Source organism: Theropithecus gelada, chromosome 14 (assembly GCF_003255815.1).
Source record: "Theropithecus gelada isolate Dixy chromosome 14, Tgel_1.0, whole genome shotgun sequence".
Lineage (NCBI taxonomy): Eukaryota > Metazoa > Chordata > Mammalia > Primates > Cercopithecidae > Theropithecus > Theropithecus gelada.
The window spans coordinates 67,101,699-67,128,389 of NC_037682.1; the positions used below are offsets into that span (position 1 = coordinate 67,101,699).

The window sequence follows — 26,691 nt, forward strand, 5'->3', positions numbered from 1 at the left end:
GAGAGAGTCTGAGAATCTGAGGGCCACAGCCTCTTCCTTTGAAGGGCTGATCCATCTTTCAGGAAGTTTCTCTAAAGAACAATCAAACCATTTACTTTGGACGGACAGTCTAGGAAGAGGAAAAAAATTGCTAATGAAGACAGTGAAATAGCAAATAGCATCATGTGTATGTAGATGTGTAAGGTACAGTTTGGGGTTTTTAGCACTCAGGCTGAATGTGGGGATAGATGGTTTTCGTCCTCAGGAGATGCTTTCTGCACCAGGAAGGTGGGATTATAGTCCCTGCATTGTAGCTGGGGGCTTCAAGCCTGTATCACTGCCTCCTAGCCAGTGAGTGTGCCTGGAGAGAAGGGGTCCAGTTCCTTGGGTCCTGTGGTTGGTTACGGCTTGAATGAGAGAGGGAAAGAGATGATCCAGAGACGGATGAATGGCGATGTCAGGATGGAGGGGTTTACCTGGAGGAAGACCAGGTGTGTGTGGAAGGGGATGGGTCCAGCTGGGCCGATTGCCCAGATGTGCTTGAATATTTATCAGGAAAAGAGAGCAATGGCCCCCAGAAAAGGAGAGCAAGGGCCACCTATATGTCAGGCCAGCTGCCGCAGAGGCCTTACCTCTTTGAGGTCGTATAGAGGAGAAGAGATTTCTTGTCCTCACTCTTTGCTAGGCTGGTGGCTGAAGTCACTATAACAAAAGACAACTTAACAGGAGAAAAGCATACAAATTTATTTGGCTTTTAAAAATTTGATTTACTTTAATTATTATTATTTTTACATAGAGATGGGGTCTCACCATGTCACCCAGGCTAGTCTGGAACTACTGGGCTTGGTAATTCTCCCACCTTGGCCTCCCAAAGTGTTGGAATTACAGGCATGAGCCACTGCACCTGGCCCAAATTTATTTAATGTAAGTTTTCCATGACACGGGGGCCTTCAGAAATGAAGACCCAAAGAAATGGGAAAACCCATGTATTCTTAAATTTTTTAGTTTTTATTATTTTGAATTTAATTTAATTTAATTTAATTTAATTATTTATTTTTTGAGACAGGGTCTCACCCTGTTGCCCAGGCTGGAGTGCAGTGGCATGATCTCGGCTTACTGCAACCTCTGCCTCCTGGGCTCAAGTGATCCTCTTGCCTCAGCCTCCCAAGTAGCTGGGATTATAGGCATGCACCACCACACCTGGCTAATCTTTTGCGTTTGTAGTAGAGATGAGGCTTCACCATGTTGTCCAGGCTGGTTTATTATTTTTTAATCATCTAGCCTAAAATGTCAAAAACTTGTGACTTTTTATGCCAAGTTTGAAAAGAAGTATATAGTTGTGGAGAAGTATTGCACAAAGAGGGTGTGTGTTAATGGTGATAAACTTGGGGAAATCTAGCAAGGCCTGTTTGTTCAGATTCTTCTCTGTGTCCTTGCATCTTCAAAGTTAAGGCTGTTTCTTTTCTCCAGGTAGAAAGAGAGTAACTCTCAAATGAGGATCTTACGACCTGTTTCAGGGTGAAAGGCGGGAGAAGGTCAGAGCGGTGTGACTATCCTAAGTTTTATGGCCTGCTTCTACTGTTTTCTCAAATGTGGCCAAGGTGCCATATTTGGGGAGTAGTGTGTCCTGAATTCCATCAGTAAATACTGTTATCTTCACCTTACAAATGGGGAAACTGAGGCTCAGAAAGCTCAAGGGATGTGCCCAGGCTCACACAATGGGCTTGTAGCACAGCTGGGATTCCAACCCAGGTCTGAGGCCTTAAAGCCTATTCTCAGCCTCACATTTCCCTGAGATCTGCCCTTTGTAGCTGGGAGGCAGCCAAAGGAAGCAGAATCCTGGGCCTTTCCCGCAGAGAACAGGTAAAGGAAGGTGGTCCTTGCAGTCAGGCTGGTCTCTGAAACCCTGCTCCTCATTACCCAGACTCCAGTGGTGTGGAGAATGCTGACTCTACCCATGAAGGGCAGCCTTGAAGGGGGAGTCTCCAACTGACCAGACACATGGGAAACGAAGTTTGTGGCTGACAGACTTTCAGGAACCTGTCTGACTGTCTTATGAGGAGCTGCAGGCAGGTGGCTGACTGACGGTCTGAACGGACAGCTCTCCTGAAAGACAGTGGCCCGCTGGCTGGCTGGCTTACCAGCAGGTGGACACAGTGTGCCTGCACGAGTGATCAGCCAAGTGACTGATTGACAGTCGGGCACACAGACCTGCTGCGGGTCCCTAGCCCCTGGAGCCACCTGGCCTACCTGGGATCCCAAAACTTAGCTGCCCACCTGGGAGAGAGAGAGACTGGGTTTTTTAAACTAGGACTTGGCTCTCTGCCCCAGGTCCCCTCATTCCCACAGGTGACTGCCAGCCCAGCCCAGGTTCAGTCCCATGGCCATCCCCTTCTCCTGTCAGGGGTGGCCCCTGACAAAGTCCCCATAGAACAGGGCAGGGCCTCAGTGCCCTTCCACAGGAGGACATGCAGCCCTGTACTTGACCCTCCTTCCAAGGGGAGTTCCGCCCTGAGTCAGGGAGGCAAAGGTTTGCTGTCAGGGCATCAGTAGAGACCCCAGCCCACAGGAAAGTCTTGGAGGGGGTGGACGGCCTGCCTGACAAGCCCCATTCAGTGACCGACTGACCCCCCAAATACATGACTCGTGCACCTCTCAGAGCCAGGAGGAATGTAGCCAGTGCTTCCCTCCCCTGCCCAGAGGCACAGGCTGTGGACTTTGTCCTCCACAAACAGCCATATCTCTAAAGGATAAGGTAATCCCAGGAAGGCTCTGAGTCTTGACAGAAGAGGCCGGGATTGAAGCTTCAGGGAGAGCCAGAAGTGAGGCTGGAGTGGGAGCTCATCTGAGGCAGGTGAGCATGTTCCATGAGTGGGCAGGTGAGAGGCTGTGGGGCTGGAACTGGGGCTAGACAGGCTGGGGCACAGCAAGAATGTCTCCAGTATACCCAGGAAGCTAAATGGAGGATCCAGGGTCTGGCCTGGAGCTGGGGGCCTCATGTTCTGAGCCAGCCCACAGGCCTTCCACCCCTCTGCCCCATCCATTCCTTGGGTTTCCTTCAGAGCTGGGGCTCCAGGTCAGGGACTTCTGCTCCCAACCTCAGCTCCCGCTCTCTCATCTGGTTGGCTTGGCCCCTTGGTGGACTGGCACTGCTACCTATGAAGTGACCTGCTAGGTTTGGCTGGGCCAAGACAGAGAAGAGCACTGTGCTTCTTCCCCTTGTCAAACTTGTACAAGGAGCATTGAGTGACGTTGAGTTTAACACCTACCTGGACTTGAGTCCTGGGACCAATACTAACCAGCAAAGCTAGTTCCTCTGAGCCTGGGTGTCCTTATCGGAAGCATAGAGATAATAAGACACCAAAGGGACAGAGCTGTGGAGAGGGTTCATGGGCCAGTGCACAGAAAGCCTGTGGCACAGAGCCCAGACTACAGCAGGTAACCCACTGCTGCTAGTGAGAGGAGCTGAGGCTTAGAAATGGTCCCCTCCACCTCCTCTGGGCGCCTTTGCTTTGAACTGCCTTACTTCCTCCTTGCCTTTAAAGTGACTCCCACTGAATGTACCATGACATTCCTCTTCCCTAGGCCAATTTCCCGTCTACTCCTGTTAGGTGTCAGTTTTGTTTCAACAGTTCTTTGCTTCCTCTGAGTGTTTATGCCCCCAAGAGGGACTCCTCCCTAGCCACACGCACTTCCATTTCCTCAGCCAAATTCCTCAACCTGTGTGTATGGACGTTTCTCCAAAGCAAGATATACAAGTGGCAGTAGGCACATGAAAAGATTCTCAACATCATTAGTCATTAGGGAAATGCAAACCAAAACCACACTGAGATACCACCTGTACTCTATGAAGATGGCTATAATTGAAAAGACAGACAATAAAAGTACTAGCAAAGATGTAGAGAAATTGGAACATTGCTGGAGGGAGTGTAAAACGGTGTTGCCACTGTGGAAAATGGTTTGGCAGTTCCTCACATAGTTAAACACAGAATTATTTTATATGAACGTATGACCCAGCAATTCTGCTCCTAGGTATACACCCAAGAGAATTGAAAATGTATATCTACATAAAAATTTGTACATGAATGTTTGTAATACCTGAAACTTGAAAACATTATGCTAAGTGAAAGAAGCCAGTTACAAAAGGCCACATATTGTGTGATTTTATTTATATGAAATGCTCAGAATATAGGCAAATTCACAGAGACAAAAAGTAGATGAGTGTCAGGGAAGAGGGAGGAATGGAGGGTGACTACAGATGGGTACGGGACTTCTTATGAGGGAATGAAAATATTCTGGAATTAGATAGTGGAGATAGTTGTACAGCTTTGTAAATATACTAAAACCCACTGGATTGTGCACTTTTAAAAGAGTGGATTTTATGACTATAAATTACATCTCAATTTTTAAAATCCTCAGGTTCCCAGGTACCCTGTAAGAGGAGCACAAAAACTTCACCTGTGGTGGTTCAGGGCCTCTGTAGCCCCCTCCCTGAGTTTGTCTTTCAGCCCTAGAGATACAGTGAGAGTCCCCCAGGTCAGGAGGAATCCTGAGGTCAATTTTCAGGCTCCAGAAAGAGCATGCTGAGTGAGAGGAAACTCCTGCTGGTGGTGAGAGGGACATAAAACAATGGAGGCTTCCGGCAGGAAGTGAAGCCGCAGGAGGGGAGGAAAGCCAGGGAGGCCAGGGCTGCCAGGAAGAGCAGGTGGTTTCAGTCTAAATGGAGGGGTGGAGTCTGAAGTTTGGACTTCCAGGCTCCCCACTGAGAGTGAGCTCAGGAGACCCTGGGAGATGCCTCTGAAGGGGCTGAACTTTCCTCTCATTGCAGTGAGTGAGATACTGAGGGTTACCATAGTTACCATGTGAGGAAAACCAACATGCGTAAAGGACGTCGAGGGTCCAAGACAGCTCTGTGTCCTCAGTTATCACCCCTCGGGCCTCTGTCCACAAAGGTGTTAAATGAGACGAGCTCGGAGGGCCCTTTCTGCCCTGACCAGCAACATGGTCTGATGGTGTGATGTGGGGATAGGCTGGTTAGCTCTGTGATGACATGCACAGGGGTTCCCTGTGCAGGGGTTGGAATCTACTCCAATACACTGCAGAAAAGCCTTTATTCCCTGACTATGGACCTAGCCTTGACCCTGCCCCTGGCTCCAGACCTCTGATCCTAGACTGAACCAGACAGTCCCAGGCCCAGACTCAGTCTCCAAGAGCACAGGCTGTCTCACAACCCAAGGCAGGCTGAGAATGTGCACGGCTCACCCTCCCGCGGGGGCCACTACTTGCAGGTTTGCTGTGTGGGGAGGTCAGCAACTTCTCCCCAGAAGGGAAGTTTTGCTGGGACCAGAGTGAAGTGTGAAATAGGTACCCAGTAGGCATTGGGTCAGTAGGGGCACAAGGACACACACCCTTTTAGGAAAGTCCCTTCCAGAACTGTGACCTAAGAATAAGGAAGGCTGAAGGTGATTTGATTCTCAGATTCTCATCAACCACTAAGAACCCTTCCTCCTGAAAGACCTTGGTTCTGAGGTCTAGGGCTACCTGATCAGGCCAGGGCCATTCTCTGGGATTCTATCTATTCTCCTTCCCTGGTTTTCTGTCCCTCAGGGCCAGCGGGTGAGGGACCCCAGGTACCAGACAAGGAAACCAAGGCCACGATGGGCACAGAAAACACACCTGGAGGCAAAGCCAGCCCAGACCCTCAGGACGTGCGGCCAAGTGTGTTCCATAACATCAAGGTACCTCTCAGGGCCTGGCAGGGGACCCTGAGTCTAAAAGAGCAGGCTCTGCCACATACTGGCTGTGTAATGCCACGGAAGACTTTCTCTGAACCTCAGTTTCCTCATCTATACAATGGGTGGCTGTGAGGATCAAAGGGATGATCTACAAAAGCACTCAGCTGGGTTTCGGGCACATGGAAGGTGGCCAGTATGTGTTCGCTCCTCCCAGGGAGGAAAGGGGTGCTCTTGGAGGAGTACAGGATGAGGCACCCCTTGTTTCCCACTTTCCCAGAGAAATAGAGAAGTACCCTGGGGATCCCGAACCTATGTGGATACTGGGAGTCCTGGCTCCACCAAGGGCAGCTGTGAACATCCAACGTCCACTGGAGCCCACTGGGTGCCAGGCCCTGTGCCGGGTGCCCTCACACGTGATCTTATTTAGTTCTCACAATATTCCTGGGAACTCAGGCTGTTGTCCTCATTGTACAGATGAGGAAACTGAGACTCAGAACAGAGTGAATATATTAAGCTCTGTCATAAATACTCTATTTTTTAATCATTTGAAGTTTTTCTTCTCTTAGGAATTCTCTTAGAGTTTTTCAGGAGGAGACTCCAGGCAGGCTGGGATGTTTGGGGTAGCGTTCAATGTGTGCAGGTGGCCTTACAGTGTCACTCTGGGAGAGGACTAGTGCGGGTGGGATGGAGAAGGATCTGGGTGAATCTGGGATAGCTTCCCTGAGAAAGGGGCAGGATGGTGGAACTGGGAGGAAAGCCCAGCCCAGCCAAGGGGGGCTCTGAGAGCCAAAGGGGCTCCCACCATTCCTGGCCACGGAAAGACCCTACTCTTGGTCTTGTGGCTCTTCAACAGCCCCCAGGTCCCTGGAGTGTACTCAGGATGGCTTTTCTAGTTTTTAGTCCTGTGTGGGAAGCTGTGAGCTACACCAATCACCATCTCTCTCTGCCCCCCACCTCCTCTGGCCTTTCTTCCCTGTCTGTCTTTCTCTCCCCTCCCTCCTCCTCTGCCTGTCTCCTTTGGTCTCTCTCTGTCTCTCTTCTGTTGGTCACTCTCCCACTCTCTATCTCTTTCTGTGACTCTGTTCCCCCATCTCTGTTCCTTGGTGCTCTCTCTGCCTCCTTCCCTCTCTTTGTCTCCCCCTGCACTGCCCACCTCTGCCTGCCACCCGGTCCCCCTACAGCTGTTCGTCCTGTGCCACAGTCTGCTGCAGCTGGCGCAGCTCATGATCTCCGGCTACCTTAAGAGCTCCATCTCCACAGTGGAAAAGCGCTTCGGCCTCTCCAGCCAGACATCGGGGCTGCTGGTCTCCTTCAACGAGGTACAGGCCCCGCCCAGCCACAGGGGTGGACACTGAGGGAGACTTGCACCGCACCTTCCACCAACCTTCCCTCTCACTACCCCACCTTAAGGCCTTCCCCTCCCAGTGCCCTCAGGCAACCCCTGTCCCAGCACCTGCCTGAAACCTCAGAGCGTTTGCAGCTGTCTTCTAGGACCTGGACTTGGTTGTCTCCCCTTGGGAACCTCTACTGTGTCAGGTCCAGGGATATTTCAGAGCTAGCCAGGGTCCCCATATCCACCCAGTCCCCTTTTGCATCCTTTACCTTTTCAGGCACCCAGTTATTGCCTGTCCCAGGAAGGAATCAAAGAAAGCACTTCAACGGTAGTGAGAGAGGCTTAAACTGCATCAAGAGCAGAACCTCTGGGCCTTAGGGTGGTTGGGGGAGGGATACCGTGGTGCAGGGTGTCTGTCCTTAGAACTGCCCGGGGATTCACAGGCCTGTGGGGCCCACAGCCACCAGGGAGGAGCAGATGAGCTGCTTTGGGTGGATTTGGAGATCAGAGTCCAGCTGTGTCCCAGTCCTTCAGTCCTTCCCCTGCCAGATGTTTTTACCCTGAAGAAAGTTGTCTTTCTCCCCGTCCCCCGTGCAGATTCCCATGAAATTCTCCCCCTGGGTAATGTGTCATATTCCTCACTGTGTCATATTCCTCACAACTCAAGGCCGTCCAGCTGCAGTGTCCCCGGATCCTCTTCAGCACCTGCATCAGAGGTGGGAGGGGAAAGTCCTTACCCTGCTCTGGGAGCTTGGGCAAGTCACTCCCCTGTCTCTGGGCCTCAGGGCCCTATCTATGGATACGGCCACTGTGGAGTGTGGCTGTCCTTTCCAGGGTCCGGCCACTGTGGAGTGTGGCTGTCCTTTCCAGCGTCCGGCCACTGTGGAGTGTGGCTGTCCTTTCCAGGGTCAGCCATTCCCTGGCTCCCCTGCCGACACTGCCCCACTCCCCCAGCGAGGAGGGTCTGGGACTCACCCACCGTTACCAACCAATAAGCAGCAGAGCCAATGCGCTCCCTGTTCATGGTGCAGAGACTGTCCCTGCCCTGCAAGCTCTGAAGTCCCCTCCTGAACTCACATCCTAGGATCGTGATCCTAAGGCTCAAAATGTCAAGCCTTAGGCCAGGCACGGTGGCTCACACCAGTAATCCCAGCACTTTGGGAGGCCGAGATGGGTGAATCACTTGAGGTCAGGAGTTCGAGATCTGCCTGGCCAACATTGTGAAACCCCATCCCTACTAAAAATGCAAAAATTAGCCAAGCATGGTGGTACATGCCTGTAGTCTCAGCTATTTGGGAGGCTGAGGCAGGATAATTGCTCAAACCCGGGAGGAGGAGGTTGCAGTGAGCCGAGATTGCACCACTGCACTCCAGCCAGGGCAATAAGAGCAAAACTCTGTCTAAAAAAAAAAAAAATCCAAGCCTTGACCTGGCTTTAGACTTTGTTTATGACATTCCTGAAACTCAAAATCCCTTCATTTGATGGCCCATCCTCCTCATGTTCTAACATGGAGTCCAATCTGTGTTCAAAAATGGAATTGAACTCCTAGATTTCTCCGCTCTGCCCTCATTTTTCTCCTCTAAGGGGGCAGTGCGGCCCTTCTGAGGGGGACCCAGGAGAGGGACCCAGATGATTTTTATTCAGTCCGTTATTCAGATGGGCATACCGAAGTTGGAGATAGAGACAAGGATGGTGCAGGCCCCCAGCCCTGGGCACTGTTCCACCTTAATGGGTCACCTGGTCCCTTTGCAGGTGGGGAACACAGCCTTGATTGTGTTTGTGAGCTATTTTGGCAGCCGGGTGCACCGACCGCGAATGATTGGCTATGGGGCTATCCTTGTGGCCCTGGCGGGCCTGCTCATGACTCTCCCGCACTTCATCTCAGAGCCATACCGTTACGACAACACCAGCCCCGGTAAGAGCAGCAGGGCTGGGCAGGAATGGGACGTGAGCCTCTGCATTGCTTTGCGCTGGGGCCCACCCACAGGCCTTCATCGGGCAGGATATGCCCCAGCACCCCAGGATAGCTGCTAGTCCCCCACCCCGCCCGGCTCCTCAGGCCCCAGCCCCGGTGGGTCTCTGGCAGACCTGGGGAGTGGGGCAGGAAGTAGGCCCTGCGCAGAGGGGTGAGGGCCTGCTTGTATGTCACTGTGGGTTTTTTTAAGTGGGGGTGAATTTACAGTGCAGCCTACTTTGAGGGCCTGGCATGCAGTAGACCCTCAGGAATTGCCTGTGTGGTAATAATAGCGTCATACACTACTCACTATGCACCAGACACTGCTCTAAGCACTTAATGTGTAGTCATGCATTTAATCCTCATAAAAGACATTGGGAAAAGAAAGAATGAATGAGTGAATGAACAAATTTTAAAAAATGAAAGAATTCTGGACAGGAATGGTGAAGCCATGTTCAGCCCAGTGGGATTTTGTTGAGGCCCTACTTGACAAAGGGATGCCTGTCTCTTAGAGAATGACCCTAACAACCTGAGCCCTCATTTTATTCCTTCCCTCTCCTACCCACTCACCCATCTGCCCATCTATCCATTCATCCATATCTATCTACCCATCGATGCATCCACCTACTCATTCATCTATTTATCTATTCATCCATCCAGTGGAACACCCAACAAACTCTTAATGCTGCCTACTTCGTGCCTGAGCCTCTCAGGGGAATCAGTTCTTTTTACTCTAGGGAGCTCCCAGCCTGGGAGAGGAGACAGACAAAACAAAAAACAGTTGTGTGATGAGGGAAGCACAGGGCAGGGGCGAACCCACACTCCAGCCTGGCATGGAGGAAGCCTTCCTAGGGGAGGAAGACTGTCAGAGAACAGCCTTCCTCCCTCACCCTCCCACCAGCTCACACCTCTGAAGTCCCACTCTGTACCAGACCAGAAGACAGGGATAGGGGAGACAAGATGAAGCAGACATGACCCAGTGGGGTGCAGGGTTGGCATGAGCACGGGCAACTCTGCCACAAGGTATAGAGCCGAGCACCTTGGGAGGTGACCAGAGGAGGCCATTAGAGTCCTGAATAAGGGAAGGACCCTGGCAACTGGAGGGAGCTGGAGGGGTTAGAGGAGGTGGCACTTGAGCTGCAGCTTAGAGAGAAGGTGGCAGTTGCAGGTGGAGGGGAGGGCATGGGTGCAGAGGCAGGGAAAAGGGAAAGCCCAGCACGTGCGTGAAGAATGCGGAGTGGTTCTCTAGGCCTGCATGGAAACTTGTCAAGAGAACTGCTTGGAATACCAAAAAACAATACTTCCTCACATTTCTTTGTACAGAATTTTCACTTTACAGAGGTTTTTCTGTGCAAGGACACACATGTTCTTCATCCTCACTACCATACAACCTCCCTCTGCAATAGGTGCCCCTGAATCCTTAAGCAAATCCCTTCTCCTGTCTGAGCCTCCGTCTTTACATCAGCCCAAAGAATGGGAGAGACTCGGGGATCTCCAAACTCCCCTCCTGTCCTGACAGTCCAGGTTATTCCATTCACTCATTCTTCATCCAATACTGATGAAGTTGTGTTCTGTGCCAGGCCCTCTGCGGGGCACTGGGGACACAGGGATGGGGAAGGCAGACATAACCTCTCTAATAATTGTCGCATCTAACGTCTAGTAGGCCCCATGCCTGGGCACGCTCACCACCCACCACTCTTAACGTTCATGACCCCAGAAGGCAGGGATTATCACTACTTCCTCACAAGTGAGGAAACCAAGGCTCAGAGAGGGGAGGAACTGCCCCAAGGACACACCCAGGTAGCGCTACCTTAGCTGCTGCTCTGAACTGCTGAATTCTTCCACTTCTGAATTCCTTATCTGGAGAACTTTGTTCTTTTTTTTTTTTTTTTTTTTTTTTTTTTTGAGATGGAATCTCACTCTGTCGCCCAGGATGGAGTGCAGTGGTGCAAACTTGGCTCACTGCAACCTCCACCTCCCAGGTTCAAACAATTCTCCTGCCTCAGCCTCCTGAGTAGCTGGGATTACAGGCATGTAGCACCACACCTGGCTAATTTTTGTATTTTAGTAGTGACGGGGTTTCTCCATGTTGGCCAGGCTGGTCTCAAACTCCTGACCTCAAGTGATCCACCCCGCTCGGCCTCCCAAATTGCTGGGATTACAGGCGTGAGCCACAGCACCTGGGTAAACTTTGTTCTTTCTTTCGTGTGAAAGATGAAGAAACCAAGGCCCAGAGTGGGTAAGGGCCTCTGTGAAGTCACACAGCAAGTCCCAGGCAGCCTCCATGGAAGGGTTCTTTCAGGTTCTTGACCTTGTTTCACATGGCTCTTTGCAGCCCAAGGAAGTGGCTCTTCTGGCTGGACTGACACAGCTCAGAGTCTCAGCTCCATAAATGGAGGGCCGCAGAGAGAAGGCTGCTTCTACAGCCACATTTGGGATAATAATAGTGTGAGGGTCTCCTCAAGTTTGCTCACCAAATATTGGTGAGCTCCAGGGAACAAATGTCAGGTAACTAAATTAAGAAATTCTTTTCTGTACACTGCATCTGTGTCCCAAGCTGACACTGAACCCTCCCCCAAAGTGAACACCAAGGGCCCCAGGGCCCTCCACAACCCAGCCCCAGCTGCCCCACCCTGCTTCACCGTGACTTCAACCCTGGCCTTGCCCTCACACTTTGTGATCTAGCCATTCTGAACTTCTCATTCTCCTGGCACGGTGCCCTTTCAAGTCCCTGGGTTTTACCTGTACTGTGACCTCTCCCTAGAACACCCCTCCCCTCCCTCTTTTTCTGGTAAATTGTGTTTATTCTTCTGGACCCAGTTCAAACTGCACCCCCTTTGAACGCCCCGCCCCACGCAGGGGCCGCCGTTGCTGTGGCACTTGCAAATGCCTCTGGTCAGAAAGGTGGTGTAGGGCAGTTTAAGAGCATGGACCCTAAAGCCAGACCCCCTGGGTTCCAATCCTGGCCCTGTCCCCTTACTAGTTGCTGTCTAAGCATCAGTTTCCTCACCTGTGAAACAGGCGTAATGAGGGCACTCCCCCTCGAGGTTTGCTGTGGGGCTCGAATTATTTTTACACACAGCACTTAGAAGAGTACCTCCCCCCGGGGAAGTGCTATTTAAGTCTTAGCTATTGTTGTAACATTTTTTCATTGTCGTCTCTCAGAGGATATGCCACAGGACTTCAAGGCTTCCCTGTGCCTGCCCACAACCTCAGCCCCAGCCCGGACCCACTCCAACGGAAACTGCTCGAGCTACACAGAAACCAGGCATCTGAGTGTGGTGGGGATCATGTTCGTGGCACAGACCCTGCTGGGCGTGGGTGGGGTGCCCATTCAGCCCTTTGGCATCTCCTACATCGATGACTTTGCCCACAACAGCAACTCACCCCTCTACCTCGGTGAGGACCCGTCTCATCCCTTGGCCTCTGATGGTCAGGCCAGGCTCAGCTAGGAGGAAGAGAGACCCAGGGTTGGGGCTGGAGATGGAGTCCCTGCCCCCTGCCCCATCTGGCCAGGAAAGGTCCAGGGAAGCCCTGGAGACTTCCCCATCCCTGACCAGGGGAGACAGAGTGTTCTTGCCCATCACAGACTGGGCAGGCACTGGTCTGCGGAGGGAAGCCAGGACCAGAGGATCCTAACCCAGGCTTTGTGTTGTAGGGATCCTGTTTGCAGTGACCATGATGGGGCCAGGCCTGGCCTTTGGGCTGGGCAGCCTCATGCTGCGCCTTTATGTGGACATTAACCAGATGCCAGAAGGTGAGCCTCAGGAGCACACGTTTGCTAGACCCTAGCTAACTGACTGCCACTCTCATAGGAGACACTGAGCCAGGGAACCTCGGTTCAAATCCTAACAGCACCACTGACCTTGGGCAAGCCTCTTAGCCTCTCGAACCTCAGCTTTCTCATCTGTGAGAAAATCTCTGTCCTGTCTGTCTCCTAAAGCTGCAATTGGGGTCCAGTGAGATGGTGGAGGTAAACTGTAAAGTGCCATCAGATGAGGAACCGTGGTTGCTGTCACTACTATTACTAGGAGTCTTCGCCTTGTTCCATACCCCACCTTCCCCAGGCCCTCAGCCCCTTGCTCACACATGCTGTGGGGCAGGTGAAAGAGCGCACTCTTTTGACCTGTAGGGAGCCTCCGTCTTTAGGGGGAAACAAGACTTGAGTTAAACAGAAAGGACAGTGCACACTGGAGAGAACTTTTGGAGCAGAACTTGGTGACTCAAAGTATTACCCTGGGCCTCTCTCAGATGGGGCATTTACTGTGACCTCTAAGAATCCTTCTAGTTCTGACCAGCTCAGAGCCTAGGAAACTGCCAGGGGCACCATTTGGGAAACAGTAGTCTCTGGTTCAGGCAGTGGTCAGAGTGGGCCAAGGAGTGGGACTGACGCTTGGTCAGAAGCTGGCCAGGAGGGAGGGGTGTTGGGGGTTCCGGGGCTCTGGAGTCCTTGGAGAGCAGTAGGGTACTCCTGTTAGAGCGTGTCACTGTGGCATCCCAGCTCCTAACTCATCAAACCAAGCAGCTCCAGATGTGCCTCCTGCCTCCTGCCATTCTCACCTGCAGACTTTCTGCCAGGTCCTGGGAGCCTCAGGTAATGTGTGTGTGTGTGAATGAACATGCAGACGCTGCTTCTTGTTCCCCAGCTTTTGCCCACAAGTGCCTGCAGCCAGGACAGGTCTGCACAGCTCTGAACAGCAGCCACTAGGGACAGCCCTGCCCCGCCCGCTTTCCTTCTGGAAGGCTGGGTCCAGAGTGTGGGCTCTGGCTGCAACCTCTCCCTCCCCTGAAAGAAAAGTCCTGGGAGTCAGGGGTTCCCTAGATTTCCCCCAACACACCTCAGCTCCATGCAAGGGGGTGTGTTTTCTGACTGTTGACATTGTCCAGGCAGATGGGGCATCTCCACAGGCAGATGTGACATTTCTGTGAACCAACCTGCCACCTCAAAACTCCCTTCTCCATGGGGGATTTCACAAGGTAGGCAGATCATGCCAGCTGCAGGCACAGACTGATATGAGAGAAGCAGAGGGGCTGGAGAGGTGCATGTGTGAGTTCTCACCAGCCTGACATGCAGGCAGGGGAGATTAAAAAGTAAGGAGAAAATCAAGTCTAATCACTGCAAAAGCCAAACCCATCCTCAGCGTTACAGGTACATTTGCTAAGTGCCAACTGAGTCCTCTGGTCCCTGCCTGGGAGGAACTTAGGATCAAGCACGAGGGGAACCAGCTCTGCATGTGGGGTTGTTATATCAAGGAGCATTTGGTTTTTCTTATTTTTGAGACAGGGTCTCACTCTGCCCCTCACGCAGTAGCACTATCCTAGCTTACTGCAGCCTTGGATGCCTGAGATCAAGCAATCTTCCCACCTCAGGCTCTCGAGTAGCTGAGACTACAGGTGTGCACCATCACATCTGGCTAACTTTTTAATTTATTTGTAGAGACAGGGCCTCACTATGTTGCTCAGGGTGGTCTCGAACTCCTGGCCTCTAATGATCCTTCCACCTCAGCCTCCCAAAGTGCTGGGATTACAGGCTTGAGTTACTGCACCCAGCTCATTTGTATTTTTATGAAGCATTTTCGGATGCTGTGGAAATTGAAGGAGAATGTACGCAACTCAGCCTTGGGATTAAGAAGTATGACAGGAGCTTTGTGTGTTCCAGCCAGGAGGCACATCTGGGATAATCTAGTTCTAATTAAACCTAGGTAGGGATCAAAATCATCTGGGGAACTTGTTAAAGGTATGGGTTCCTTGATCACCTTCCCACCCCACTCTGTGGTCATTCTAAGTGGGTCCTCGGTAAGGCAATTTTTGACAAACATCCCTGGGGATAACACAGGTCTGAGAAACACAACAGTAATCCTAACCCTTCATTTAAGAATAATAATCACAATAGTAATGAGAAGGAGGAAGAGGAGGATGGGCAGGTACCTCTATGGCACACACTCTTCTAAGTGCTTCACATCTATTAATTTCTTTAATTTTCACAACAATTCTATGATTTGGAAGCTACTAATATCTATATTTCACAAAGGACAAAAACTGAGGCACAAAGAGGTTACGTAGCTTGCCCAAGGTTATGAGTTAGTAATGGCATTCAGACCCAGCAGTTCACCTCCGGAGTCCATGGCCTTGACCACTGCACTACATTGCCTCAGTAGTTGAAGAAGGCAAGACTCGGAAAGGGCCAAGGACTTGCCCAGGGTCACACAGGACACACCTGGCAGAGCAGACTGGAACTCAGGTCTCCTGACTCCCAGCCTGGGCCACCTCATGTCTCAGAGGCCAGTCCCAGGATGGTGGCTTAGAAGTGACAGCCTATCATCCTGACGCTAACGTCACCATGCTCTTCTCTTCCAGGTGGTATCAGCCTGACCATAAAGGACCCCCGATGGGTGGGTGCCTGGTGGCTGGGTTTCCTCATTGCTGCTGGCTCAGTGGCCCTGGCTGCCATCCCCTACTTCTTCTTCCCCAAGGAAATGCCCAAAGAAAAACATGAGCTTCAGTTTCGGCGAAAGGTCTTAGCAGTCACAGACTCACCTGCCAGGAAGGTAAGCTCCCTCCATGTTACCTGTCTGGGCTCCAGCCCAGGCTCCAGCCCCACCGACTTGTTCTCCTTTGTAACATTACACTTCGGCTGGGTGCGGTGGCTCATGCCTGTAATCCCAGCACCTTGGGAGGCCGAGGCGGGTAGATCACAAGATCAGGAGATCGAGACCATCCTGGCTAACATGGTGAAACCCCATCTCTACTAAAAATACAAAAAAATTAGCCGGCTGTGGTGGCAGGCACCTGTAGTCCCAGCTACTCGGGAGGCTGAGGCAGGAGAATCGCTTGAACCCGGGAGGTGGAGGTTGCAGTGAGCCGAGATCACGCCACTGCACTCCATCCTGGGTAACAGAGCAAGACTCTGTCTCAAAAAAAAAAAAAAAATTACACTGCATCCCCACTGGGCGCTATGCTTTCTGCCTGGGCTCCATCACATCTTTCTGACAGCCTTGCACAGTGAATATCACCTGCCCTCTCCACAGCTGAGGAGACCCAGAGCCAATGTCACAAAGATCACAAAGCCAGCAAGCAAGGGCAGTGCTGGGATGAGAACCCGCACCTCTCTGAGCCCATGACCCTTATGCTAACCACTACAGTATGGCCTCTGTGCTCATCACTTAAAGTTTTTGTAAATTCTGAACATGCCATAGGAATGTTAAGAATTGGGAGAGTGGGTAGGACAGTCTGGGAAGACTTCCCTGAAGAGGAGGGATTTCAGCTGGACTTTGAAGGGTGTGTGGAAGCACAGAAAGGAGAGAGGATCAGAGATTCCAGGCACAGAAACATCCTGCGTGAAAGATTTGGCTATAGAAATAGACCTGGCCCTTTCGGGGACAGTGAAGGGGACAAACATGCACGGAGTGCAGGGCCCAGGCTGGACCTGAAGATCAGTCCATGGCCTCCACCCTTCCAGCGGGCACAGTCTAGGGAGGACACAGACTCATGGACAAGTCACGACCGGTGTGATGCTCCAGGGTGTCTAGAATCCCCCTTCTCCACTCTTGCGGCAGGTGGGTCTCTCCTCAGAAGAGGACACGGAGGCCCAGCCTAGTGCAGGGATTTGCCCAGGGTCACAAAGCTGGTAGGAGAGGACAGGATCACATGAGCCACTAGGCAGAACAGAGTATTCTGGGCCAGGGACTTCCAAGTTTTCCAGGTACCCACAAAAACACGAGGCCTGAAAAACAACAAATTGGCTTCAAATTAAAAAGAAAATGACAAAATAGAAACAATTTTTAAAGTTTATTTATTTATTTATTTTTATTTTTTGAGACGGAGTCTCACCCTATTGGCCAGGCTAGATCTTGGCTCACCACAACCTCCAACTCCCAGGTTCAAGTGATTCTCCCACCTCAGCCTTCCAAATAGCTGGGATTACAGGCGTGTGCCACCACGCCTGGCTAATTTTGTATTTTTAGTAGAGATGGCATTTCACCATGTTGGCCAGGCTGGTCTCGAACCCCTAACCTCAGGTGATCTGCCCACCTAGGCCTCCCAAAGTGCTGAGATTACAGGTGTGAACCACTGTGCCAGGCCTAAAAGTTTAATTACATGCCAGTAATGTCAAGTTCACTAATTTTTTTAAATACTTATACACATTTCATTACATTCTGAAAATTTGTGCATTAGATTTCCTCTTTGCCAAGTATGGGAGGTGGCTGTTGAGAAATCACAGACAATCATAAATTAAGTAACTTACTTGTTGCTAAGTAATTCTAATTTCAAAGGGACAATTTATAAAAATCCTGTTGAATGTTTTTGCTGCAAGAGCATTTCTGTGTCAGGTTGATGCATTTGAATATGTTTGGAGAGGGTGGGGGCAGGGAGAGAAATCAGACAGCTCTGATGGTGGTCCAGGCCAGGTGGAAGCCATGCATCGGCAGTGAGGGGATAGAGGTGCATCTGGGAGCTACCCAGGTTGGGGACTACACATAACTGCCCTGCTGCGGGATGTCCCCAAGACAGTGATGAGTTGGGCTGATGCTGGATTGGGTGCAGCTGTCTCAGAGGCAGGGGGAAGCAGCTGCCAGGGAGTGAGCAATTTCAGGGGAAGAAGACAGTTTGAAACCACAGCGGGGCCTTTCTGATTCTGCCTAGCTCAGGCCAAAGTTTGGATACGATGAAATTCCTAGAACTTAGAGGTGGGGTGATGTTCATAAAAGAAAGAGAGAGAGCCTACATTGCTGGTTACAGATGATCTCCAAATTGAGTCCTAAATTTTAACAGAGAAGAATGCCAGTTGAGCCATGGGTGGGATAGGTGGCAGAAGCAAAGTTTAGGGGTGGGAGACTGCACTGGGCTCTGTCACATGTCAGCCATATGACCTTGAGCAGCAAGCCACTTCCGCATTCTGTGCTGCTGTGTAAGATGCTGAGGTTAGGCTCCTGGAGCAATATCCTGTGTGCCTCGGATTCCGAGAATGCACGATTCCTTGAGTCGGAGCTGCTATGATTTAGAGACTCAAATTTTAAGAGCTGTGTCTCTATGATGCTTTGAAACCCTGGCTCCCCAGCTGTGAACCTGTCTGGCTGTCTGGATGCATTCTGTCAGCACATTGGGGATGGGGAGTGGGGAGGGAAGGGGGTGAGAGGTTCTTTAAAAAGAAACAAGGGCTAAGAACATGATGATCTGCTTCCAGCAGCTCTCAGGCAATAAATATTGATGTGGGAGGAATTGTTCCTCCACCTCCCTGAGGCTGCCTTGGCCGGGTCTGCTTGCAGTAAAGCTGGTTGGCCTGGCTCAGAAGGGCCACCAATCGGGAGTTGAATAAACCAGGAGCAAAGGCCCAATGAGGCTGAATTGGCTTCCAGAAAGTCCAGACCTCCAGACATGGGATGTGTATCTTCTGCAGGGCGAGAGAATGGGCAAGAGGAGAAAGTGAAGGGCAGAGCTAACCCTGAAATCTCACCAGGCGTCCCCTCCCAGGCTCAGGGTTCCAAGGTCCCCTAAATACCCTCTTCGAAGTAAATGCTGTTTTTAAAGATATCCAGGAGATGGCAGTATGTAATACAAGAATTATGTGGCCCAGAGAAGGTTTCTGGCCTCAGTGTCTCTATCTATCAAATGGGTAGCAGATCAGACAAGGTCTGTCGCCCCTGACAGGTTCAAGGCCATCTCTAAATGACTCACTGTCTCTGGAGCAATATGTGAGCATTTTTACAGTGGAAAAGAGGGGTACATTCCACAGCCCCTGCCCCAAGGAGGTCTGAGAAGGTGAAGGAAGGCCAGATGCAGATAGATGGGGAATGATGAATGACAGCTCAGGTTTCTCCCATGGCCATGATTATGGGATTCTCTGCCTGGGGAGCAGGGGGCATTAGCAGTCCCCATGAAGAGTAGAGTAGAAGAGTAAGAGATGGGATTGGGGGAGCCCATGCAGGGGATGGGAGGGGACAGGAGCCCTACTTTCTTGCCTTTGGCTCTGTCCCTGTATCTGTGGCCTCAGAGCTCAGGTGAGAGACCCTCATAGGAGTGACCCAGGACAGGCCTCACCTCCCTCTAGGCCTCAGTCTTCCTGTCTACAATCAGCCAGTCCCCAAGGTCCTGCTAGGCCCAAGGACTCCTGGCAGATGGCTCTGCAGGGTCTGTGGGGTAAAGATGGTCTCTTGAGGGCTTCCTGACAGATTCTTCTTCCCCATCTGTCCCTGTGGTGGTGGTGGTGCTCCCATTCAGCCAGCAACTCTCCTGTGCCCACCATGCCCTCTGGTCCTTCTGAGAACCTGCCCTTGGGGCTGGGTCAGGGGCTCAGAGGGGCCCATAGAGCTACTTTCTGGCAGGCAAGCCTGTTCCATGAGGACCCCTGTCCCTCTCCAGCCTCTGAGCACCACCGGACTCTGACCACAGAGACCAGGAATCTATGTGTCTGTTATTTCTGGAATATGTCTGAGAGTTTGGGATTCTAAAATTATATGGTTTTAAAGTCTGTGTTCCTAATAGAGCTTCTCAAGTACTTACATTATTCTAAAAGTCTGTGCCTCGAATGGTCTATGACTCCCCAAATCCACATTTCTAAATGGCTGCAATTTGGCTAAGAGTCTGTAAGCCTGTGATGTCCACTGTCTTCCAGTCGTTAACTTCCATGTACTTCTTTGGGAGAATGGTCAGAGACGGAGGACAGGAGTGTGAGGTGGCAATGGTCCTTAAAACCCAGGACTTAGGGCTGGTCTATCAGGATTTGCCCAGCCAGGAAGCCCCCATTTCCCTGGGGCTTTGTGTCTCCACGGCAGCATCTGTGAGTTCTGAGGTGCTGCAGGCCTCCTAGCCCCCAGTGCCTCCTCTTTGCAGGCACTGCCTCTAGACCCCGCTGCATCTCACTGATGGATGGATTGGCCCATAGAGAGTTAAAGACATGTCCAGAGGTTGGACAGCACCACAGGCCCTTGTACTGGTCTGTACAAAGCCAGGTCCTGGCACTAAAGAGCTGAGGAAAGGCTCCCCCAGACCACCAGGTCTGCACATAGAGCTTCCTTTAACATCATGGCTTGAGGCCCTGTTGGGGCGATCTGCTTGACTGGTTTTTTGAATTGAACCCCACAGAACCCCAAGGGTACCACCATAGGGAGGAGGAGGAGGGGTATCACCGAGCAGGGCTAAGGGCCTTCCACCCCTCTACACATACACACAAAATATAGAACTACTCGGACTGAAGTGTGTGTTTTCATACCTGTCTAAAGACTAAATCTAAAGAATGAGATTTCAATTGGGAAAAGGGTTCTGTTCCTAAAAACCAGCTGAGCTAGTCCAATACTGCCATTTGTCAGAGGAGGAGACTGAGGCTAAAGAAGAGATGAAAGGTAGCTGATCAGGCCCAAGAGGCACCATGTGAGCTTCCTTAATGTCTAAGGCATCCTGCAGTGGCAGGGACAGGGCTAGACATGGCAGGGGTTAGACACATGTCATGCTGGAGGCCTGTTGACTTCAATAGGGATGGCACCATGCTCAAGGGGCTGAAGAGAAGACTCGGAGTCAGCAAACAAGACATCGGGTTTATTGAGGGAACTTACATACAGGGTGGTCCAGTGGTGGTGGGCTGGACAGAGAATCACTACCATTTGTAAAAACCATGCAAATTATATGGCACCCTCCACCTGGCCACCTTCACTTAACCCAAAACAAAGGGCTTTGATCCTTCATACAGCCTTCGTTTCATGGGATGAGCCGGGGGTTCAGATGTCCTTCATAAATAAGAAATGAATCTCTGGGTTGGCCACTCCCAGATTCCTTAGCTCAGAACTCCACATGAGGCTGGCTGTGGTGACTCACACCTGTAATCTCAGCACTTTAGGAGGCTGAGGTGGGCACATCACTTGAGGTCAGGAGTTTGAGACCGGCCTGGCCAAATGGTGAAACCTGTCTCTACTAAAAATATAAAAATTAGCTGGGTATGGTGGCGTGCACCTGTAGCCCCAGCTACTTGGAAGGCTGAGGCAGGAGAATCGCTAGAACCTGGGAGGCATTGGTTGCAGTGAGCCGAGATTGCGCCACTGCACTCCAGCCTAGACAACAGAGCAAGATTCCATCTCAAAAAAAAAAAAAAAAAAAAAGAACTCCAAACGCACATTCTGTTTAGGCCATAGGATCATTCTCAGGATATGCTTAAGAAGCTAGTACTGTCAGGTGCATCTACCATGCAATATGGTGGCCGCACCATACCAGCCAGGCTCTGCTACTTACTAATTCTGAAATCTGTAAAATGGGTATAACCATAACATCTGCATCTCGGCGTCTTTGTAAGAATGAAGTGAGGCAAAGCGGTGAGGTGGGCAGTTCAGTGCCAAAGCGCAGGCACAGTAAACAGGAGGGCTTGTTCTTGGCATCTTTCTCGGAGCAGGCCAGCTCTGAAGGGGAAAACTAATAGAAAAAGTGTCTTTTTTCTAACCTTATATGCTTTTCCTTTTTACATGGTTTTTAACTTTTTTATTTTTTAAATTTAGTTTTTCAACCGACAAGTAAAAATTGTATGTATTTATGGTGGAACATGATGTTTTGATCTATGTATGCATTGGGGAGTGGATAAATCAAGCTGTTTAACACATGCCTTACCTCACTTCCTTATCTTTGTGTGTGTGTGGTGAGGATACTCGAAACCTACTTTCTTAGCAATTTTCCAGTATGCAATATATTGTTATTAACTGGACTCATTATGATGTACAATAGATTGCCGGAACTTATTTCTCCTGTCTAACTGAAATTTTGTATCCTTTGACTAACAACTTGCTCTGGTAACTACCCTTCTGCTTTTTGCTTCTATGAGTTTGACTTTTTTTATTCCACACCTGAGATCACGCAGTATTTGTTTTTCTGTGCCTGGCTTATTTCACTTAACATGATGTCCTTAGGTTCATCCATGTTTTCACAATGACAGGATTTCCTTCTTTTTTAAAGCCAAATAGTATTCCATTGGGTATACATACTACATTTTCTTTATCCACTCATCCATTGATGGAGTCTTTGGTTGAATCCATATCTTGGCTACTGTGAATGGTGCTGCAATAAGCGTGGGAGTGCAGTTCTCTCTCTTTTCTTTGATTTAAATATATTCTTTTATTTGAAAATTTGTGTTTTTTCATTTTCTTTTTAAAAATGTTTTCAAATTTTTATGGGTGCATAGTAGGTGTATATGTTTATCAGGTACATGAGTTGTTTGTTTGTTTGGTTGGTTGGTTTTCTTTGTTTGTTTGCTTTTTGAGACAGAGTCTCTCTCTCTCTGTCACCCAGGCTGGAGTGTAGTGGCACAATCTCGGCTCACTGCAACCTCTGCCTCCAGGGTTCAAGTGATTCTCCTGCCTCAGCCTTCTGAGTAGCTGGGATTACAAGTCCCCGCCATCATACTCAGCTAATTTTTGTATTTTTAGTAAAGACGGGGTTTTACCATGTTGGCCAGGCTGATCCCCAACTCCTGACCTCAAGTGATCCACACCCGTCAGCCTCCCAGAGTTCTGGGATTATAGGCATGAGCCACTGCGCCCAGCCTACATGAGATATTTTGAATTGGTGTACAATGTGTAATAATTATATCAGAGTAAATGGGGTATCCAACACCTCAAGAAACAAGAAAGAATTTATCATGTCTTATTTTTTAAATTTATTTTTCAATGTATAACCAATCAATAGAATGTATCATTTCTTTGTGTTACAAATGTTCCAATTATACTCTCTTAGTTGTTGGTTTTGTTTGGTTTGTTTTGTTTTTTTGAAACAGAGTTTCACTCTGTCACCCAGGCTGGAGTGCAGTGGTGCAATCTTGGCCCACTGCAACCTCCACCTCCCGAGTTCAAGCAATTCTCCTGCCTCATCCTCCCAAGTAGCTGGGATTATAGGCTACAGGCTCCATGTTGGCCACGCTGGTCTTGAACTCCTGGCCTCAAGTGGTCTGCCTGCTTTGGCCTCCCAAAGAGATGGAGTTACAGGCATGAGCCACCACACCTGGCCCTGGTCCCTCTCTTAGTTTTATTTATTTATTTATTTATTTATTTATTTATTTATTTATTTTGAAATGGAGTCTCGCTTTGTCACCCAGGCTGGAGTGCAGTGGCGCAATCTTGGCTCACTGCAACCTCTGTCTCTCGGGCTCAAGCGATTCTTCTGTCTCAGACTTACAAGTAGCTAGAATACAGGCATGCACCACCATGCCTGGCTAATGTTTGCAGTGGCGCAATCTTGGCTCACTGCAACCTCTGTCTCTCGGGCTCAAGCGATTCTTCTGTCTCAGACTTACAAGTAGCTAGAATACAGGCATGCACCACCATGCCTGGCTAATGTTTGCATTTTTAGTAGAGTTGGGGTTTCGCCATGTTGGCCAGGCTGGCCTTGAACTCCTGACCTCAGATGATCCACCTGCCTCAGTCTCCCAAAGTGTCTTTGTTATTTTTAAATGTATAATAAATTCAGCTCTCTGTCTCTTTAATATACTGATTTCTAACCTAAGGTTAGAAGTTCGAGACCTGCCTGGCCAACATGGCGAAACCCCGTCTCTACTAAAAATGCAAAAAATTAGCCAGGCGTGGTGGTGGGCGCCTGAAATCCCAGCTACTTGGGAGGCTGAGGCAGGAGAATCGCTTGAACCCGGGAGGCGGAGGATGCAGTTGGCCGAGATCGTGTCATTGCACCACTCCAGCCTGAGTGACAGAGCAAGACTCTGCCTCAAAAAAGAAAAGAAGAAAGCTGGGAACGTGTTTCATTCTTCACGGAAACTCAGCTCTTACTGAAAAAACACTCTCTTTCATGGGATGGGAGGAAGTTAAGCAGATCTCCCATCCCCGTGGTGCTTCCCTTGATGACATGTGAAGGAACCCGAGGCTGGCAGAGCGTTCCATATCACCCCAGAGTCCACATTGGCTCTGTGGGTCAGGGAACCTAGCCCCTGGACAAAGCCTTCTTTTAACAGGAACTCAGCTGTCACCACAGATAGTGCCTGGATCCCTGGGGGCCCAGCAGACAGGAGGGCCTTCCATGGGCTGAGCCACACACAGCACATGGTGTCCAGCAGGCTTGCAGCAATCAGCAAAGAGCCCCCAGAGGGGAAGTTCCAGCAGCCTTCTCCATCCAGGGCTGCTGACCCAGGCAAACACAGCCCAGATGGGTCGCACTGCAGTCCCTGCACTGAGCAGAGGCGTTTCCTGTTTCTGGAGCCCATTGTTACTCAGCTGTCCTCAAAACAGATGAGGGGGCAAGCAGCAGAAATCTGTGGAGAACACAGGGTCAGGAGCTAAGGACAGTTAGGGCTCCCAATAGCCACAGAATATAGCCAAAATCTCAGCCTGGCCTTCCAAACCACCCAAGTCTGGCTCTGGCCAGTCTTTTGGCCCCAGCCCCTGCCCCAGTCAAGCACCGCTGTAATCAGGTTGGTGTCCCCACTGCGTCCTGCACAAGACAGGCTCCTTCCACCACCGTGCCTCTGCTTCAAATCTGCTCTCCCTTTCTATCTACCCAAACCCCAAAGCTCACTTCTCCCTGGATGCTGCCCCTGACCACCCAGGCCCTGAAGGTCTGTCACTCCTCTCCTGTTCCAAACCCCATGCTCTTTCACAGCAGGAGACAGGACTGAGACAGGGAGACTAGAGAACCTGGGTTTGGTTTGAGAGCCTGCTCTGCCAATAACTGCCTGGGTGACACTTCCCCTTTTGGGGCCTCAGTCTTCTCTTCTGTAAAATAGGTGCAATAATAATCCCTGCACCAGACAGACCATTGTGGGAATTAAACGACATGATGGATAAGAAAGTGCAGTGTAGCTGGGCGCAGTGGCTCACCCCTGTAATCCCAGCACTTTGGGATGCCAAAGCGGGCAGATCACCTGAGGTCAGGGGTTCAAGACCAGCCTGGCCAGCATGGTGAAACCCCGTCTCTACTAAAAATACAAAATTAGCCAGGTGTGGTGTGCTTGTAGTCTCAGCTACTCGGGAGGCTGAGACAGGAGAATTGCTTGAACCTGGGAGGCGGAGGTTGCAGTGAGCTGAGATTACACCACTGCACTCCAGTCTGTGAGACACAGCAAGGCTCTGCCTCAAAAAAAAAAAAAAAAAAAAAAAAAAGTGCAGTGTAGACCAAATAGGAATGTACACATGGGAGCAGATGACATTGTGGTTGTTTTTACTCTTTATGAGAATAGGGAACCCAGGCAAGGAACTCAGAAGATTCTGCTTACCCTGCCCCTTCCTGATAAAAAATGTTGGGAAGTGATCAGTCTGTCCCCAGCCTGTCCTCCTGTTTCCTGAGGCAGCACTCACTCCAGCACTCTCTCTCAGCTATCCAGGACCCTCCCATCACTGTGGCGCCCCTCCCAGACCACTCTCCCAGAGCTCAGACGGGACTCAGAAAGGAGCAAGGATTCACTGAATCTCTTTTAGGCAGCATGTCCAAAAGAAATGTTACATGAACCACATATGTAATTCTAATTTTTTTGTCCACATGCAAAAGTAAAAGAAATTAATTTTAATAATACATATTATTTAAACCACTATATCTAAAATATTCTCATTTTAACATATAATAGTAAAAAATTAATGATGAAACATTTTCCTTTTTTCATACTAAGTCTTCAAAATGCAACGTGTATTTTATGCCTACAGCACATCTCAATTTGGACTGGCCACATTTCAATTGCTTAGAGCCATACGTGACAGGTAGCTGCTGTATGAGGCAGTGCAGCTCTAAGGTATAAATGAATAATCCACGCAGGCTGCCTTACTCCAAAAAATAAGAAAAGGTAGGATTTCAGGTTCCTTCAAATCACACCACAAACATTCTTCCAGTCCTTTATCAGGGCTGTCTGACTCAGGGGGCTTAGTGGATAAAGTATGAGGTTTTTTTTGAGTCAAGGTGTTGCTCTGACACCTAGGCTTGAGTGCAGCAGTGCCATCATAGCTTACTGTAGCTTCGGACTCCTGGGCTCAAGTGATGCTTCCACCTCAGGCTCTTGAGTAGCTGGGACCACAGGTGCACGCCACCATGCCCAGCTAATTTTAACATTTTTGTAGAAATGAAGTCTTGCTATATTGCCCAGGCCGGTCTCAAACTCCTGGCCTCAAGCAATCCTCCTACCTTGGCCTCCCAAAGTGCTGGGATTATAGATGCGAGCCCAATCAAAGCATGAGTTTTCTACTCAGGCAAGCTTGAGCTCGGATCTGAGTCCTGCCACTCTCTAGTTATGTGATGCTGAACAAGTTGCCTACCTTCAGAGCTTGTTTGCTCATGTGTAAAGGAGTGTAGGAATGGCTGGCAGGTCCCAGTGAAGATGGAGCAGGCTCATGTATGCATAGCTACCAGCCCATATACCAGTGGCCTGGCATGTCCTGGAATGGTAGTTCCACTAGCCCTGGTGTGCTCTGTGGACCCTTGGCCTGTCTCGGAACCATCAGCAGTTCAAGAACTCCCTGGGAGCATGATGGCATCTCCTCTTGCTTTCATTTTTTCCCCCAAAAGCCTGGCATTGGCTACACCCACTGCTGGTTAGAACCATCTCTTGCACTCCTCTTTCAATGGAACCACTATTTCACCCTAGGCCCTTGCTAGGCACAAGAGTTTGAACAGAAAACAAGATAAACGTGAATCCTGCTCTTGCAGAGCTCAGGGTCCACAGGGGAGAAAGTTGTCAAATAAGGTTTGCCTCAGACCTAAAGCATGTATAAAATAGACATTCTTTATTT

The 26,691-nt window shown here is 50.1% G+C and overlaps 1 protein-coding gene across 4 annotated transcripts in view; it reads left to right on the top strand.

The window, feature by feature from the left end:
- The window catches only part of SLCO2B1 (solute carrier organic anion transporter family member 2B1), a 54,520-nt gene that overhangs the window by 6,155 nt on the left and 21,674 nt on the right, over positions 1-26,691 (top strand). The window contains exons 1-7 of one of the 4 annotated variants that reach the window (XM_025356584.1): positions 2,728-2,833; positions 5,587-5,717; positions 6,896-7,033; positions 8,800-8,962; positions 12,167-12,400; positions 12,660-12,758; positions 15,359-15,549. In XM_025356584.1, coding sequence (XP_025212369.1) covers positions 5,637-5,717; positions 6,896-7,033; positions 8,800-8,962; positions 12,167-12,400; positions 12,660-12,758; positions 15,359-15,549 — 906 coding nt within the window. In that variant the 5' untranslated portion in view covers positions 2,728-2,833; positions 5,587-5,636. Of the gene's footprint in view, positions 1-2,727; positions 2,834-5,586; positions 5,718-6,895; positions 7,034-8,799; positions 8,963-12,166; positions 12,401-12,659; positions 12,759-15,358; positions 15,550-26,691 lie in introns of those variants that run through there. The other 3 variants (XM_025356583.1, XM_025356585.1, XM_025356586.1) reach the window with 3 other exon arrangements.